The sequence below is a fragment of the Panthera tigris genome, chromosome A3 (assembly GCF_018350195.1).
Source record: "Panthera tigris isolate Pti1 chromosome A3, P.tigris_Pti1_mat1.1, whole genome shotgun sequence".
Classification (NCBI taxonomy): domain Eukaryota; kingdom Metazoa; phylum Chordata; class Mammalia; order Carnivora; family Felidae; genus Panthera; species Panthera tigris.
The window spans coordinates 100212503-100229079 of NC_056662.1; the positions used below are offsets into that span (position 1 = coordinate 100212503).

Consider the following 16577-nt stretch of genomic DNA (forward strand, 5'->3'; position numbering starts at 1 on the left):
CTGATCTTTGAAAATGGAGTAAGGACAATATAATGCAGCAGAAATTGTCTTTTCAGCAAATCGTGCCAAAACTGGACATCAACATGCAAAAAAATAAATCTAGACACAGACCTTACACACGTCACAAAAATTAAATCAAAATGGATCAAAACCTAAATGTAAAACATTAAATTCCTGGAAGAATTTTGGAGAAAACCTAGGTGATCATGGGTATGATCATGACTTAAAATCTAACACCAAAGGCATGATCATGAAAGAAATCATTGGAAAGCTGGACTTCATTAAGACTGAAAACCACTCCGTGAAAGACAATGTGAAGGAGTGAGAAGACCAGCCTTAGACTGGGAGAAAATATCTATAAAAGACATATCTGAGATAGGACTGTTATGCAAAGAACTCTTCAAACTCAACAATGACAACCCAATTGAAAATGAGCAAAGACCTAAACACCTCACCCAAAAAGATATACAAATGGCAGAAAAGCACATGGAAAAATGTTTAACATCATAAATCACTAGGGAATTGCAAATTAAAACAACAGTGAGATAATACTACATACCTGATAGAATGGTCAAAATCCAAAACACTGACAACATCAACTACTCACGAGGATGTGGAGCACTAGGAACTCTCAGTCATGGCTGGTGGGAATGCAAAATGGTACAGCCAACTTTGGAAGACAGTTTGGCAGTTTCTTACAAAACCAGATATGGTCTTACCAGTGATCCAGCAATTGTGTTCCTTGGTATTTACCCAAATGAGTTGAACAACAAACAGCAGCAGCAGCAGCAGCAGCAGCAGCAGCAGCAGCAGCAGAGAAAAGCAGCAGAGAAAAGCAGCTGGACGGTGAAAGTCCTAATCTCACAGCTGTCTGCTCTGGGTCCAACGTGCATTGGGAAGGAAAGGAAGCAAACTACATATGCACACCTGTCAGGACATAATACAGCCATCCGGCCAACAGGACAAGGAGTCACAATTCTTGAGGATCCTTTTGGTTAAACAGATGACAAAGCAGAAGCGTCGCTCCCACACCACATCTGTGAAAGCTGGGGAGCAGCATCCACGGAGCAGAAGCCTCTTCTGCTGGGCTTCCAAGTCCCATATGACTGGCTATAGCACCTTCTCTCTTTCCAAGGCCAACATATAATCTGAGACCGCAAACACCTTGAAAATTCACTGCACATGACAATCTACGATGAGACCAAGTGTTAAAGCAAAAATTTATTAAAATCCATTTTATATAGTGTTTAGAGACAAAAAAATGGAGAGTCCTCAACATTCAGGCCAACTCTATCCTCAGAAGTGCTTCGGTAGAAGACAGATTCCTTTGCCTTTCCCTCCAAAAGATACTTCTGTTTATGCTCCTGAAAATGATGCATCGCATGAAGTCAGATTCCTTTGCCCTCCCCCCCAAAAGGATGCTTCTATTTATACCCCTGAAAATGATGCATTTATAACCCCAACTCTCAAGGACAATCCCATTGAGATCCCCAAACCTCTGCAAAGTGAAGAGATATGAGCAGAGAACCTTCTCAGAATAAAAGTGCCTCAGAGGTGTAGTGCAAGAGATACATAACATGGTGACTGCTTCAGAGGAGTGTGCCCACTCCCAGTAGGTGGGCTGTGAAAGAGCCTGAGGGCCCAGCTGGGCAGCCACTAGCTGCGGAGTGTGGCCAGACGGGACTGCATGGCCTCCAGGGCCTCTTCTTCCTCCTCATCTTCTGATGCAGCCATGGCTCCTGAAGGTTCAGGCTCCGGAAGGGCGTCGGTCACTTTACTAGGTGCTTTGCCCAAGGCCCCTGAAAAGAAACAGCAAACAAATGAATAAATTATCATTTTAAAGAAGTGGTCCCTTATCCTCTCTGCCTTTCGTACCTGAAGAGCCTAACAAGAAACAGAAAAGGGGCAATAAAACAAGCTGTTCGAGGGCGGGTTTGCTCACTGTGACAAAAGTGCAAACGCCAACTTGTGATGATACCCAGGTCATAATAACGGAGGATTCGGGTTTTAAGAAATTTGGTACTGCCACTCTTGTTCTAAATTCCTAAACACTATTGAATACTTAAGTTTCAAGATTCATGAAGATGTTACATGTCTCTCAGTAAAACTAAACTGTTTTTAACCTTCCACAAAAGGTTTTCCTGGAGGAACTAGTCTTTCCCAACAATTTAAAAATAAATAATTAAATAATTTTAAAACAGATAAAAATTAAATCTCACAAATTTTTTTGTTAAACATAAAACCCAAACTCCAGAAGTAAAAATAAAGCTTAAAACTTCATTAACCATTTTTCACAGATGACTGTTTTTGTTCATCCTCTTTCCAGTCTTTTCTTATAGACATGTTTTTTACACACGAGCATATATTTCAATAACAAGGCTCTTCTCACACATTATATTGTGAATGTCTTTCCATGTCAATGAACGTATTTCCACACTATCACAGCTATAAAGTATTCCATTAAAACAGATGTAATTCAACCAGTATTCTATTAGTATCCATTTAGGTTATTTCAAACTTTTCAATATGAGAAATAATGCTACAACAGACTTCCTTGAGTTAAATCTTTCAGCACATCCTTAATTACTAGTTTAAAATAAACTCCCAGAAATCAGTCTGTCAGGTTGATGGCTTTTGACAGCTACTGCCTAATTGCTTTCAAGAAAGTCTATAGACATTTAAGCTCCCCTGGGGCGCCTGGGTGGCTCAGTCGGTTGAGCGTCCGACTTCGGCTCAGGTCATGATCTCGCGGTCTGTGAGTTCGAGCCCTGCATCGGGCTCTGTGTTGATGGCTCAGAGCCTGGAGCCTGCTTCGGATTCTGTGTCTCCCTCTCTCTCTGACCCTCCCCCGCTCATGCTCTGTCTCTCTCTGTCAAAAATAAATAAAACATTAAAAAAAAAAAAAAAAGAAAGAAATTTAAGCTCCCAACAGCAGTGTTGTGAGAGCAGTTTCTCCTCACCATTCTGAAAACTTTAGGAATTTTTAAAACTCTTTGCATTTTTAAAAGATCTTGAAAAATAAGCACAATATCTATATAGCTAACTTGCATAAAGAGTCACTGCATTGCATTTAGAGTCATAAAGAAAAAGGTACTAGGTAACTTAGTGAATGCAAGAAGAATGACCATAAACGGAGGGGAGAAAGTCGAAGAGTCTCAGGACATACCTGCTGTGATTTCAAACAGAATTTTGTCAATTTCCATTTCTGCTGCTTCTTCCATTTCTTCCTGATCATCCATGCTTTCAAAAGTATCCTCTAACATTTCTTCTATGATGCCAGCCTAAACACAGAAAAAATCACATCACGTCCCTCAACTGGTAAAAATGTTCCTCACAGAAACATCTGTGGGTCCAGTTCCACCTGAGCTCTAGTGTCTATAAGTCCAGATCACCCTTTTGAGGGTGAACACTCAAGACAGATGGTCATGAGAAACAAGGATGCTGTCTGTCCTCTCTGAAGAAAGGCAACGGCCATAGGGAAACTTCCCAGATTCAGCACCAAGGTTGGACGGGGGCCTCTGTCAATGGAGCCTCTCACAGTAACCCAGACGGTAATGATGGCACTTGGGGAAAAACTTGTTGAAAGTGAGTGTGCCCTGAGCTGTCTTGGGAAGCATGAGCCCTAATGTTGTAAGCAGAGTCCGTGAGCACCGGACTTGAAACACAGTGTGAAAGCTGAGTGGAGTCTTAGTGGGCACTATGATAACAAGTACCAAGAGCAGAGTGGGGCTCCACGGAACCCTAAAAAGGCCTGAAGAGTACTTGAGCACGTCCAGGTCACAGCTGCTGGTGTAGGGCCAGTCCAGGGGGTCTGGCAAGGATCAATCAATTCACCAGAGCCTCATCCTCCATTCCTGACAGAATTGATCAGACAGCATTTCTGGACCCAACAAGGTAATGCCCAGACTCTACTGGAAGCCTTCTGCCTGGAAGCCTGAAGCCAGCCACTCAGCTTCCTTTGTCCTTGAGGTAGCAGGGCTCCAGTATGGCACAGAAGAAAACGGTTCTCAGGGCGCCTGGCTGGCTTAGTTGGAAGAGCGTACGACTCTTGATCTCTGGGTCGTGAGTTCGAGCCCCACACTTAAATAGACAAAACATTAAAAAAAAAAAAAAAAAAAAAAAGGAAACTGTTCTAGCTCTAGATCTTGCCAGACCTGCAGTCTTCCTTGCCAAGCACTGTCCTCAGCTCCCAACTAGGACCCTACTGACTGTTTTTTGTTTGGTTTTGAAGTAAAAGGTCAGAACAGCATCCTCCAATGTCAGAAAGAGGCCCCCTGGGGAGAAGAGGTGGGAAGGGACGGAGAGGCAGAAAGAAAGCAAGGGTTCAGGCTTCTGAGAAGCTGTCTATAGAGAAAAATCCTAACTGCTTTGCCACTTGCAACAGCTGAGCCCCTTGCTTTGTACCTAATCCAGTGATTCAAGGAGCAGAAGGTCACCTGTGACAGCTCCAGCCCTGGTTCCCTGCACTTGGCAGAGCATGACTCTCATTACCTACACTGATGCTATCAGATGTAAAAGCAAGCCCTCTCTCCTGCCTGCCTTTGTGCTGCCAGAACACTCAAGTAACTCCTAATAACATGAATCAGAATAACCATATTCTACCCATTCTCAGATCCTTTCCTCTCAACCAAAATGAATAAACAGATTCAATTCAGATTCAATTCAATGGCCTGAATGAATGGATGTCATCTCAGTGCTGGAGGCTACTACTGAAAAGAGGTGTAGTACATGCTGGTTAACTAGTTACACGAGCCTCCTGGAATCCTGACTGTAACAGCCTTCCACATCCTGGAGGCAGAAGCTGTTATTCATTCATTTATCCACCTATTCAATCAGCAACCATTCACAAACTACCTACTCTGTGCCACACAAAGGACAGGGGCTGGGACAAATGGAATAACTAATATCATGTCTTTGCCCTCGAGGAGCTGGGCCCCTACCACAGGCTTCAGTTTGTACTTGGGGATGTATATCCTGGAGTGACCTCAGTAACTATTATCTACTACATGCAGGCCTTCCTCCAAATCTATACTCCTTTCACTATTCAGAAACCACTGTGGAAAAGACCCCAGGTCCTTGAAGGGGCTTCCCCTCAGATCCTAGTGGTCACAAATTTAGAATTTAGCGGGCCTAAAGTCATTCCAAGAATTACCCTGTTATCCTGTTCTAGATGGACAGTCATCACAACTTGGGAAAAAAGATCCATGTACCACTTTTAAAGGACACACACTCCTGACCCTGGTCCCTCCTTCCTACTACTGCCCAAGGATTTCTCATCCCAAAGACCTAGGTTCTGAGCTTTATATGTTGCTGTTCTATCAGTTTTCTCCAGTTCCTCTCCCCCATGCCTCAGAGTCCTGCATATAATTCAAGTTCATAAATGAAATTCCCTAGGAAGAAGAAACGCAATTTCTATGCACAAGCTGAGGTATACAATGTTGGCTCTTAGGTCACAAGTCAAAAGTGTGAAACACACCTGTCTGAGATACTTCCTACCACCATTTCTGAGGCAGCTCAAGCAGTAAGGTCAGACATCTGTGCTCCAAGCCCAGATCTGTCACTTACGACCAAGGCCACTTAGGTAAATTACCTGGCAATTTGAAGACTCAATTTCCTCCTGTGTAAAATAGGGTAAAAAAAATATCTCCCCCACAGGGTCACTGGGAGGACTCTATAGGACAGCATATGTGACGTACCACTGGCTGGCAGGGAACTCAGTAACCGTGCTCTTCTGAGCCTTGTCCCTCCCTGTCTGAAGGCCACCGGTATAGGTCCTCTCCAGGCCCTGATCCTGGGGGTGGCAGGTACTTACTGCTTTCGGTTCTCAGTCTCTCCTCTTCTGGCCTAAAATAGGGGACATTAAACTGCACAGAGTGTGGGCCAAATCCAGTCCACTGCCTGTTTTTGTAAAGTTTTACTTTGACACAGTCATGCTCATTTGTTTATATTATCTATGGCTGCTTTTGTGCTACAAAGCAGAGTTGAGTAGTTACAACAGAAATGTATGGCCCATAAAATATAAAATACATTTTATTATCTAGCCCTTTATAGAAAAGGTTTGCCAATTCCTGGTCTGGAACGACTTCCCTCCCCAGTGTCACTAATACTCCCCTGAGGAAGACCCTGGTTTCTTTCTGTCTCCCTGCTCATGTTGGAGCCTGGAAACTCTAGCTCCCTGAATCTTCCACCTCCCCTTGAGCCTTGGGTATACTTTCACTTCTTCTAAGGAACACTGGCAATCTGACCCATCCTCTGCCATGCTCAGTTCAGACAGTTTCAACCAGTGCTAACAGCTGCTCCTCGGTCTTCAAAATCATTTCTGTCCAGCAACAGTGGTCCGTCCATTCCCACCCAGCCCCAGCCCCAGCCCCCTGCTCTGTTGGAAGTGACTGCTAACTGTTTGGAATAGGATGCAGAGTTGGCCCCAGGTCACCTTCATCATCTCTTTGGATAGCTCCCTCATAGTGGCCTGGATTTCTGGGATCTTCACAAGGCTCTGCATGGCCTTCATCACTTCTGTGCTCTTCTGTAGGGAACCGGCCACTCGCAAAACCGCTGAAAAGGAAAAGGAACAGGATCATTCAACAGAATGTGACACAGGATTGGGAATAAAGCATGACAGTCAGGTGCGCCTAGGTAGCTCAGGTGGTTAAACATCTGAGTCTTGATCTCAGCTCAGGTCTTGATCTCACGGTCGTGAGCTCAAGCCTCGCCCCGCACTCTGTGGCAGGTGTGAAGCCTAATTAACAACAACAAAAAAAGAGTGATAGTCAAATTATAAGCTATTCTAATAAAAGAGAACAGTAGTAGGTAAACTCCCAAAACTATCTGTGAACCTACATTACTATGCTAGTTGACCAAGAGACTGACTTTTCTAAACCGTACACTTTAGCTACAACAGGTACAAACTCTGAGCATGCACACCATCCGGCTGATGTGGAAAGCAGCCTGAAGGCGTGCATCTGAGCTTTAGGGAAGGAAGCCCACTAGGAATGACTGTGATACCAGGACAAGTCACACGGGAGGAACAGCTCTAGATCTTGCCAGGGCCACACTGGAAAATACAACACTTTAGGCTATACACAACTAGTGTTCCCCATACACCAGCCTACGGATGGCTGCGGCTCTCTGAGGGCCCTGTCACTAGTCCTCAGGAAAATGAGAGAAATCAGGATGAGATACATAGTGAGTCTACGTGTTGCTGTATGGCGGTTACAGTTCCTTGCTACGGAAACATTTTCTACAGTTTGATCATATACACACTTCTATATAAGAAATCATGGTAATAGCAAATGATCATCCCTCTGCCCTGCACCCTACCCACCACCACACACACATCTTTAACATGTCAAAGATATGGCAGCCTTCCAAATCTTTTTTGCAATATCATGAGACTTAAAGTTCTGAGCTGTCCAACAAAACTGGCACAGAGACCGCCTGAGCACTGCAGTGCCTGGCTAAGCCACGAGTTACTAAAAATTTACTCATCTGAATCCAGACTCTAGGCAGCTCTCACATGTAAGGGAAAAGAAGAGGCAAGGAAACAAGAGTGACCAGGGAAATGTCTGGGTGACATACACACCATTTTGTGATTTTTCTAAAGGAGTAAGGAAGTTTGTTAGTTGCAGAGAATTCTTCATTTCTCCTTAACATTGGAATGGGGAAGTGAAATACTGATCTATTAAGATTAAGATTAGTATATATAACAGCAGAAATATCAAGAATCTGTATGGATGAAATAAATTATATATGCCCCTATAATGATACAAAAGTTTTAAATATATTAAAGTTACTATTGGTTATTGTAAAAAGGTAAGTGAGGGAAAGAAGGGCAAAAATAAAGTTTATTCCATATAGTTCTTTTTGAACTATAAAGTCTGATGTCTACACAGGCCCATGTTTTATCCTAATTTACATGCTGAGTTTCCCACAGAGAGTGCTTGAACATGACATGTGTTCAATAAACTTTTTTGAGTTGAATTAGTAAAAAAATAAAAATAAAAAGATGGGAGCTAAAGAAAAAAACTGGTGTGATAAGTATTAAATACTAAAACATTTGTACTTTGAAAAGGGTATGAATTTCTGATTGTTAAAAGAAACAAGAGAGGCGCCTGGGTGGCTCAGTTGGTTGGGCATCTTGACTCTTGATTTTGGCTTAGGTCATGATCTAATGGTTTGGGAGTTCGAGCTCTTCGTCTCCCTCTCTCTCTGCCCCTCTCCTGCTCTCTCTCTCTCTCTCAAAATAAACAAACAAAAAAAAAAAAAAAAGAAGAAGAAGAAGAAGAAAAGGAAGAGTATAGTGGGAAAAGAAGAAGCAAAAATAAACTTAGAAATAAAACTAATCCCAAAAGACTTTAATTTGATTGCCAATCAGGATTGGGGGAAGTAGATTTTTAAAAGGCCAATGCTACAATGGAAACTCAAAACAAAGAAGATGAATATACAGAGAAAAATAAAAGACTAAAAACTAAAATGTACTTTCTATGTTCCACAAGGAAAGAAGCATGTGAGGAAGATAAAAACTGTTTTATAATGAGTCACCCCTACAGCAGAATGAGAAGTAGGCCATAAGCTGGAAGAAAATATTTGCAAAAAACAAATGAGAAAGGAATGTTTATCCAATGTATGCAAAGAACTCTTAAAACTCAGTAAGAAAATGAACAATCCAATTAAAAATGGGCAGAGACCTAAACAGATACCTCACCAAAAAAGATGGCAAAAACCCCGCAAACCCTACACGAAAAGATGATCAACATATCATTAGGAAATTGCAAACTAAAACATGGAGATACCACTACACATCTATTAAAATGTCAAAATCCAAAACACTGACAACACTCAATGCTGGTGAGGGTGTGGAGCAACAGCAACTGCTGGTGGGAATGCAAAATGGTACAGCCACTTTGGAAGACAATTTGGCAGTTTCTTACAAAATTAAACCTACTCTTATATATGTGCTCCTTGGTATTTACCCAAATGAGCTGAAACGTATGTCTACACAAAAACCTGCAGATTGACAGCTTTCTTCATTATTGCCCAAACTTAGAAGCAACCAAGATGTTGCTTGCAAATGAACAACAATAATGGAGCAAATAAAGCGTGGTATATACAAGGGAATATTCAATGTTAAAAAAAGCTCTCAAGCCATTAAAAAAATGAAGGTAACTGGGGCACCTGCGTGCTTCAATCAGTTGGGCATCCGACTTTGGCTCAGGTCATGATCTCACAGTTTTTGAGTTTGAGCCCTGCATGGGGCTCTGTGCTGACAGCTCGAAGCCTAGAGCCTGCTTTGGATTCTGTGTCTCCCTCTTTCTCTGCCTCTCCCCCACCGTGCTCTCTCTTTCTCTCAAATAAGTAAACCTTAAAAAAAAATGAAGGAAATTTACTTACATGCATATTACTAAATGAAAGAAACAAATCTAAAAGGCTTACTTAACACATTGTATCAGTCCAACTATATGACATTCTGGAAAAGGCTACTACTGAGACAGTAAAAAGATCAATGGCTGCTTGGGGTGGGAGGGAGGAGTGAACAGGCAGAGCACAGAAGATTTTTTAGCTATACATATTTCACAATAAAAAAAGAATCTCCAAAAAGGTTAAAATGATACAGAAAACAAGAGGTTAGCATTATAAAAACTACCTGACATTTAAAATTAGAAAGAGCAAAGTCACACGGGAAGGGATCATGACATGAGCCTCATTGCCCGGTTATAGCTCTTTCTGCTAGTCCCTCCCCAGCCCACCGCCAGACCTTCCTGCTGTTTTTCCAGCATTCCAGGCTCCTCCAGCTGCAAGGTCTCTGTATGCTCCTCCCTCAATATGCAGGGCAGGGCCCCACTAACAGCTCTAGAGAGTGGAGACCTAATGGATGGATTTCTTTTTTTAACAGTATGCTTCATGAATTTGCATACCATCCTTCTGCACAGACCACTGAATCTTCTCATTAAAGTCACCAAGAATGGTGATATGTGCTGCCCAAGAGAGGACAAGATATCTTTTTTATTTGGAGGTGGACTCATGATTTTATTCCCAGTGCCTTCCATTGTGCCTGACACAGCTGACTCTCAAATGCTGAATAAACCAATGAATGCATTTAGAAGACAACAAGCAAAACTATGATATTCAAACTGGATTTTAAAAAATGTTAAACATATTCACGTCTTAACAGCAAGCAACACTGAGGTGGTTAATAAAGACTCAAATGCCTCTACATATAGTGACATATTTAGATCAGAAATGTGTTACTCCTTTCTTGTACTGACCATAAAAATTCCAGAGCGTTTCTTTATGGAAATAAATAAAATCAACCAATTTCATATGGCAAAAAGAAGGGGAGGGACTTTAACAAATAGAAACTAGTTCTCCCCAAATTTTCAATTACATAGAATGATGGCACCTGGGGAACAACTTGTTGAAACTCTCAACTTCTCACTTCCCCTCCTTCCAACTCCTGGCAACCACCAGTGTACTTTCTGTCTCCGTGGATCTGACTATTCTAGGCACCTCATGTAAGTGGAATCATAGTTATCTGTCCTTTTGGGACAGGCCTATTTCACTTAGCATAATGCCTTCAAGGTTTATCCACATTGTAACAAAGTGTCAGCATTTCCTTCCTTCCTTCTTTTTTTTTTTTTTTTTAAAGTTTGAGAGTGAGAGAGAGTGCGAGCAGGGGAGGAGCAAAGAGAGGGGGAGAGAGAATCCCAAGCTGGCTCTGCATTAACAGCACAGAGCCTGACTTAGGGCTCGATCCCACAAACCATGAGTTCATGACCTGATCAAAAATCAAGAGTTGCACACTCAACCAACTCAGCCACCCAGGCGCCCCATCATTTTTTTCCTTTTAAGGCTGAATAATATTGTGTGTATATATACCACATTTTATCTATTCATCCTTCAACGGATACTTGGGTTACCTTTACCTTTTGCCTATTGTCAATAATGTGACTATGAACATGGATGTACAAATATCTGTTTGAGTCCCTATTTTCAATTATTTTGGGTATATACCCAGAGACATTATTTCTGAATCATATGGTAATTCTATTTCCTGTCTCACCTTTGAAACTTTCTCTTAACTTACTCCCCCTTTTAAAGCATACTCATCATCTGTCTTATTCTGCAAGAAGCTGCTGTCAGAAAGCTATCACTTGGAAAGCATCTAATCATAACGTATTAATAGCTGACAAGGCTTAACATGTTACCCTTCCCAGGGATATCTGCATTTTAGCTGAAGATCTTGAGGAAAGTGACTTCATCAAATGGTGGCTTTTCAAAGCAACAACAGGCTAGGATAGAAGGGGGGCAGACATTGAGGGCAAGACCCTAATCTTAGGAACTCTCATTATAGTATTTCTAGTTTTCTCTTTTCTCATTCCAAAATATAGACTCCTCCCTCCTGCTCTGTCCTCAGTGCCACCCTTCTCTGCTGTATTTAATTTGCCAGCAGGAACATCCTACTATAAGGCCTCTCAACAACCTCCCCAGGGCTTCCTCCCACCAGCCTGGTGCTTAAGTACTTAGAAGCAGGGTGATGATCCTCCTGGAGTCAGTCTGGACAGCCCCAAATAGAAGCTCTGTTCTCTCTTTAGGACCGCTTCCCTTCTCTCAGTTTCCAGTGTCTTTTAATGACCCTGCATTCTTTTCAGGTTCAAGGTCTTAAAGCATTTCCAGCTTATTGGTACCCTGACTACATCCATTTACTCTGCATCCAGACTAAAACTTCCCAGTGTCCTCTCTTCCGTGCATCTCATTTGACTAAGCTACTCAGGTCCTGCCCATGGCCACTCAGGTCCCCCGCCTGCCATCCTGCTGTGCCAGTCCCTTGCTGCACCTACAGTTTGTGCTCACAATGTGCACGGCACTCTACTGCCTACAAAATGGAATGATAAGTCCTTGCTTAACTTACAAAACTGACTCCAAATTACCTTTGGAGCTCTACCTCCCACTGCCCCACTTAATGTGCTCTTGTCAAACTGAAACATGTACTCTTTGCTGAACACAGCCTGAAGTATTTCATCTGTGCCTTTGTGCACCCTAATCCATGAACTGAGATGCCTCTGATTCGCCCCAGAATACTTTTCCTCTGAACTCGTCCTGCAGTTTATCTGTGCCACCCCTACAGCGATCTCAATCTGAGCTTGTCTCTGAAAACCCTTGCTCTCCTGACGGCTGTAAAAACTGTCTTCCTCACCTCCCTGCTCAGCCTCTCCGGCCATCCCTCCTCCATGTTCTCCTGCACCCCAACCTCCAGGAACTTCCTAAATGTGCAGTTCTTCTTGGCCCCAGGGCTCTCCTACGAGCTGCCTGGCACTCAGGTTGGAGCACCCATGTCGTCCTTCAGTATTGTTGGTCCCTGAAAGGAGCCATTCTCCACTCCGGTTCCCTTTTCCAGTCTCCTGGTGCTTATCACAGTTTGCAAGAGAAGTACCACTTACTTGACTATTAAATTTATTATTTTTTAGGTATTTTTATTAAATTTACAGATTAGCTGCTTTCATCCCATACCTAAAGGGCAATGACTGTGCCTATAATGTTGACTATCCCTGGTGCCCAGCAATACATCTGCCACATAATAGGGGCTAAAAAATGGATTTATTAAAGAATTATCATTTCACTCTTGGTAGCTTTGTCTGCCCGAGAATACTGGGGAAGTTTCTCATGCTGCCTACACTTAATCCAGCCTCCCCACCATCCCCACCCTCTCCTTTTCTTTCTTAAAAAAGAAGAGAGATAGAGAAGAAGAGGGTGGTGAGAAGGAGCTCTGACAAACAGTTCAAGGAACACTAGAACATTTCAGAAAGAAGTGTTCATGAAATAACAGGATGATTTCAAATTTTTTTTTTTCAACGTTTTTTAATTTATTTTTGGGACAGAGAGAGACAGAGCATGAACAGGGGAGGGGCAGAGAGAGAGGGAGACACAGAATCAGAAACAGGCTCCAGGCTCCGAGCCATCAGCCCAGAGCCTGACGCGGGGCTCGAACTCACGGACCGTGAGATCGTGACCTGGCTGAAGTCGGACGCTTAACCGACTGTGCCACCCAGGCGCCCCAGAACAGGATGATTTCAAAAAAAATCAGAGAACTCTTCTGTAAATTAAAATTCAGATAGCCAAAATGAAGAATTTGAGAGAAGAAATGGGAAATAAAGTTAAGGAAATTTCTCAGAAAGTGAAACACAACAACAAAATTGGTGACAGTGATCATATTTTGAGCTACATATAGAGCAATCACCACACACCAGGCGTTGCTTGATAAGCCTCACAACTACTCTATGAGGAAGGTGCTATTATTATTTTCAAAATGGAAAACAGGAAAGGTAAGAAAATTAAAGGATCAGTCTGGGAAGTCTAACAAAATCTTCTGCTTCCAGAAAGAAAGAGAAAATACAGTGGAAAGGAAATGATCTCATGAACACATCCAAGAACTAAAAGACCAGGGAACTGAAGGGACAGCACCCTTGTCTTTTAGGAATCCATGTGGAAACATTTACAGATGAAACTGTGTGGGGTCTTAGGTTCCCCAGGGGGAAATACAAGGGAGTAGATGCAGATACAGATGAAGTAGGACCAGACAAGATTTCTGTGCAGGTGTAGTAATTCTGACATAACCATTAAGATATAAGTGGAGATGCCACCCACACCCTAGGTGACAAAGTCAGGCGTGAAGATAAAAATGTGGAAAGCAGTATTTTGAGGCACGACATTAGATAAGGCCACCTGGGGGAAGAGAGTGAATATGGAAAACAGCAGAGGATCTAGAACGGAGTCTTAGGGCACTCTGACTCATTTAAAGACCAAACAGGGGGCGCCTGGCTAGCGTGGTTGGTTGAGCATCCAACTCTTGATTTCAGCTCAGATCATGATCCTGGGGTCGTGGGACAGAGCTCCAAGTTGGGCTGTGCATGGAATGCAGAGCCTGCTAGGATTCTCTCTACCTCTGCCCCTCTCCCCCACTTGTGCACGTGTGCTCTAATTTAAAAAAAAAAAAACAACCAGCAAATATTTTACTTTCCAGTTGAGAAAACCACAAATAATATGTATCTGAAACAAACAAAATATATTGTTATGGGTGTATATTTAAAGGATAACAAGCTCTGACTTCTGTGCAGTACATTCAAGAGCTTCTGTTTACTACTGAACAGTACATTCAAGAGCTTCTGTTTACTACTGAAAGTACATGCTACAGGAGAAGAGATTTTTCATGTGGATGATAACCTATGAGCTCTACCTGCTTGAAAAGGTCTTTAGGAATCAGTACACCAGAAAGAAAAGCTAAACAGAAGACAGTGATCAAGTACACTAGTTCCCAGAGAAATGTTATCTGCTGTACTAAGGTAACATTTCTCAAAAATTACAAAGTCTGACAAGGGTTGGTGAAAAGGTATGGAAAAAGGAACTCTCATCCACTGCTTGTGGGAATGTAAATTAGTAAAGCCTCTTTGGAGAACAATTTTGCAATTGTAGCAAATTTCAGCCCACTTATTTTTAACCCAGCAATTCTACTTCTGAGTATAAAATTGTTCTAGAGAAACCTTTACACATGGGCAAAAGAGAAAAGACATTCACAGCAGCACTGTAATAGCAAAATATTGAAAACAGCCTAAATGTCCATCAGTGGAGGAAAAGTAAAATGTGATACATCCATCTGATGAAACACCATCCACTAGTTAAAAAAAATATGTCATTATGGTTATGCTTCAAAAACACAATGATAAATGGAAAACAACAAGGCAGAATGGTATATACAGAATACCATTTCTACCAACATCAAGATTCATAACAGTGATTAATTATGGGGTGGTTGAGAGAGAAGGGAACTGGGAAGACGTATTAAAGGAGCTTCAACTTTAGTAATACTGTTTCTTCTAGAATATAAAACTGAAGCAAATACAACAAAATGTCAAATTGTATTCATTCCGGGTGACAGGTACTTAAACATCTACTATATTATCCTGTGTACTTTCATCTTTGCGATTGGGGAAACAAAAACGGCTGTGCATACAGAGCTTTATGGGGGGTGTGGGGAGAATAAGCCAGATGTTTTCTAATGTTCACTCCGAAAAGGAAATACTGAAAAAATTTTAAATAAACTCATCAGGGTCACAGCATGGAGCCTGACGCGGGCCTCGAACCCACAAACCATGAGATCATGACCTGAGCCAAAGTCGATCACTTAACTGACTGAGCCACCCAGGTGCCCCTGAAAATGTTTGTTAGTGTAAAATTTCTCTGTAATTTCTGAGTCCACACTCAAGTCTAAATATCTAACAGTCATTTGGTGCCATTCTCAAGGAACTATAATTCTGAGTTAGGACTTCTTAATTTAACAGAAATTAAGTTAAAAAACAGAAACTAGGGGTGCTTGAGTAGCTCAGATGGTTAAGCGTCTGACTTTGGCCCAAGTCATGATCTTGCGGTCCATGAGTCTGAGCCCAGAATAGAGCTCTGTGCTTGACAGTTTGGAGCCTGGAGCCTGCTTCAGATTCTGTGTCTCCCTCTCTCTCTCCCCCTCCCTCACTCACACTGACTCTGTCTCCCTCAAAAATGAATAAACATAAAAAAAATTTAAAAAACAGAAAACAACTGGATGTAAATTTAACCTATGACTCAAGCTGTCACTGGCCTAGAGACAGATGCATGTGAAAGATCACAACATATTACACTGGACAATAAAAGAAAACTAAATTATGTTTATTTTTATTTTAAATATTATAATACATTTTTAGAAATTAAACTGATAGCTCACGTGTGAATACCCATTACAAGTTTGCAGATTCCTAAGATGTAAGGAAGCATTAGGTAGAGAGCCAGAGATAAGACAGAAAAGGAGGTGGGGTTAAAGCCAAAGATAAACTTGGATTGAGTGATTATCTATCTATCTATCTATCTATCTATCTATCTATTTAAAGTAGGCTTCATACTCAGTGCAGGGCTTGAACTCACGACCCTGAGATCAAGAACTGAGCTGGGATCAAGAATTAGATGCTTAGGGGTGCCTGGGTGGCTCAGTCAGTTATTAAGCATCTGACTCTTGATCTCGGCTCAGGTCATGATCTCATGGTTTATGAGTTCGAGCCCTGGAATTCTGTTTCTCCCTCTCTCTGATCCTCCCCTACTCATGCTTTCCTTCTCTCTGTCTCAAAATAAACATAAACTTGAAAAAAAAGAACTGAATGGTTAACTAACTGAGCCACTCAGGAGCCCCAGACCTGGACTATTTTAACATTCTGCCTTGGGTGACTCTGCTCTCGGAACAGAGGAAATTCTCTTCTTATTCCTCCAATGCACAGGCTCACTTCTTACTCCTCTGACTCAACTCTCAGGTCACTTTATAACACTGTTCACATGAGGCAGAATATTCTAAGCAAAGAAGATTTATATGCTTATTTTGCCATTATTGCAACAACACTGCAAAAGAAAATGAATCATAAAATAATGATAGTAATAATTATATTTTGCATTTGTGTAACACTCCAACCAAGGCAATATAAAGAATAAAAACCAGAGTGGAGTCTGTTCTTCCCATTCAAGAAATCCAGCCAGTACTAATAAAAGTAGCAAGAGCCATCAGCATT

At 41.9% G+C, this 16577-nt stretch overlaps 1 protein-coding gene across 3 annotated transcripts in view; it reads right to left on the bottom strand.

Moving 5' to 3' along the window:
- Positions 1-1201: 1201 nt before the first annotated feature.
- LOC102968174 (charged multivesicular body protein 3) overlaps positions 1202-16577 on the bottom strand; it is a 102417-nt gene continuing 87041 nt past the window's right edge. For all 3 annotated transcript variants that reach the window (XM_007082315.2, XM_042981913.1, XM_007082313.3), the window contains 3 exons: positions 6434-6555; positions 3167-3281; positions 1202-1799 (listed from right to left, as the gene is read on the bottom strand). In XM_007082315.2, the coding sequence (XP_007082377.1) occupies positions 1657-1799; positions 3167-3281; positions 6434-6555 (380 nt within the window). In that variant the 3' untranslated portion in view covers positions 1202-1656. The remainder of the gene's footprint in view (positions 1800-3166; positions 3282-6433; positions 6556-16577) is intronic.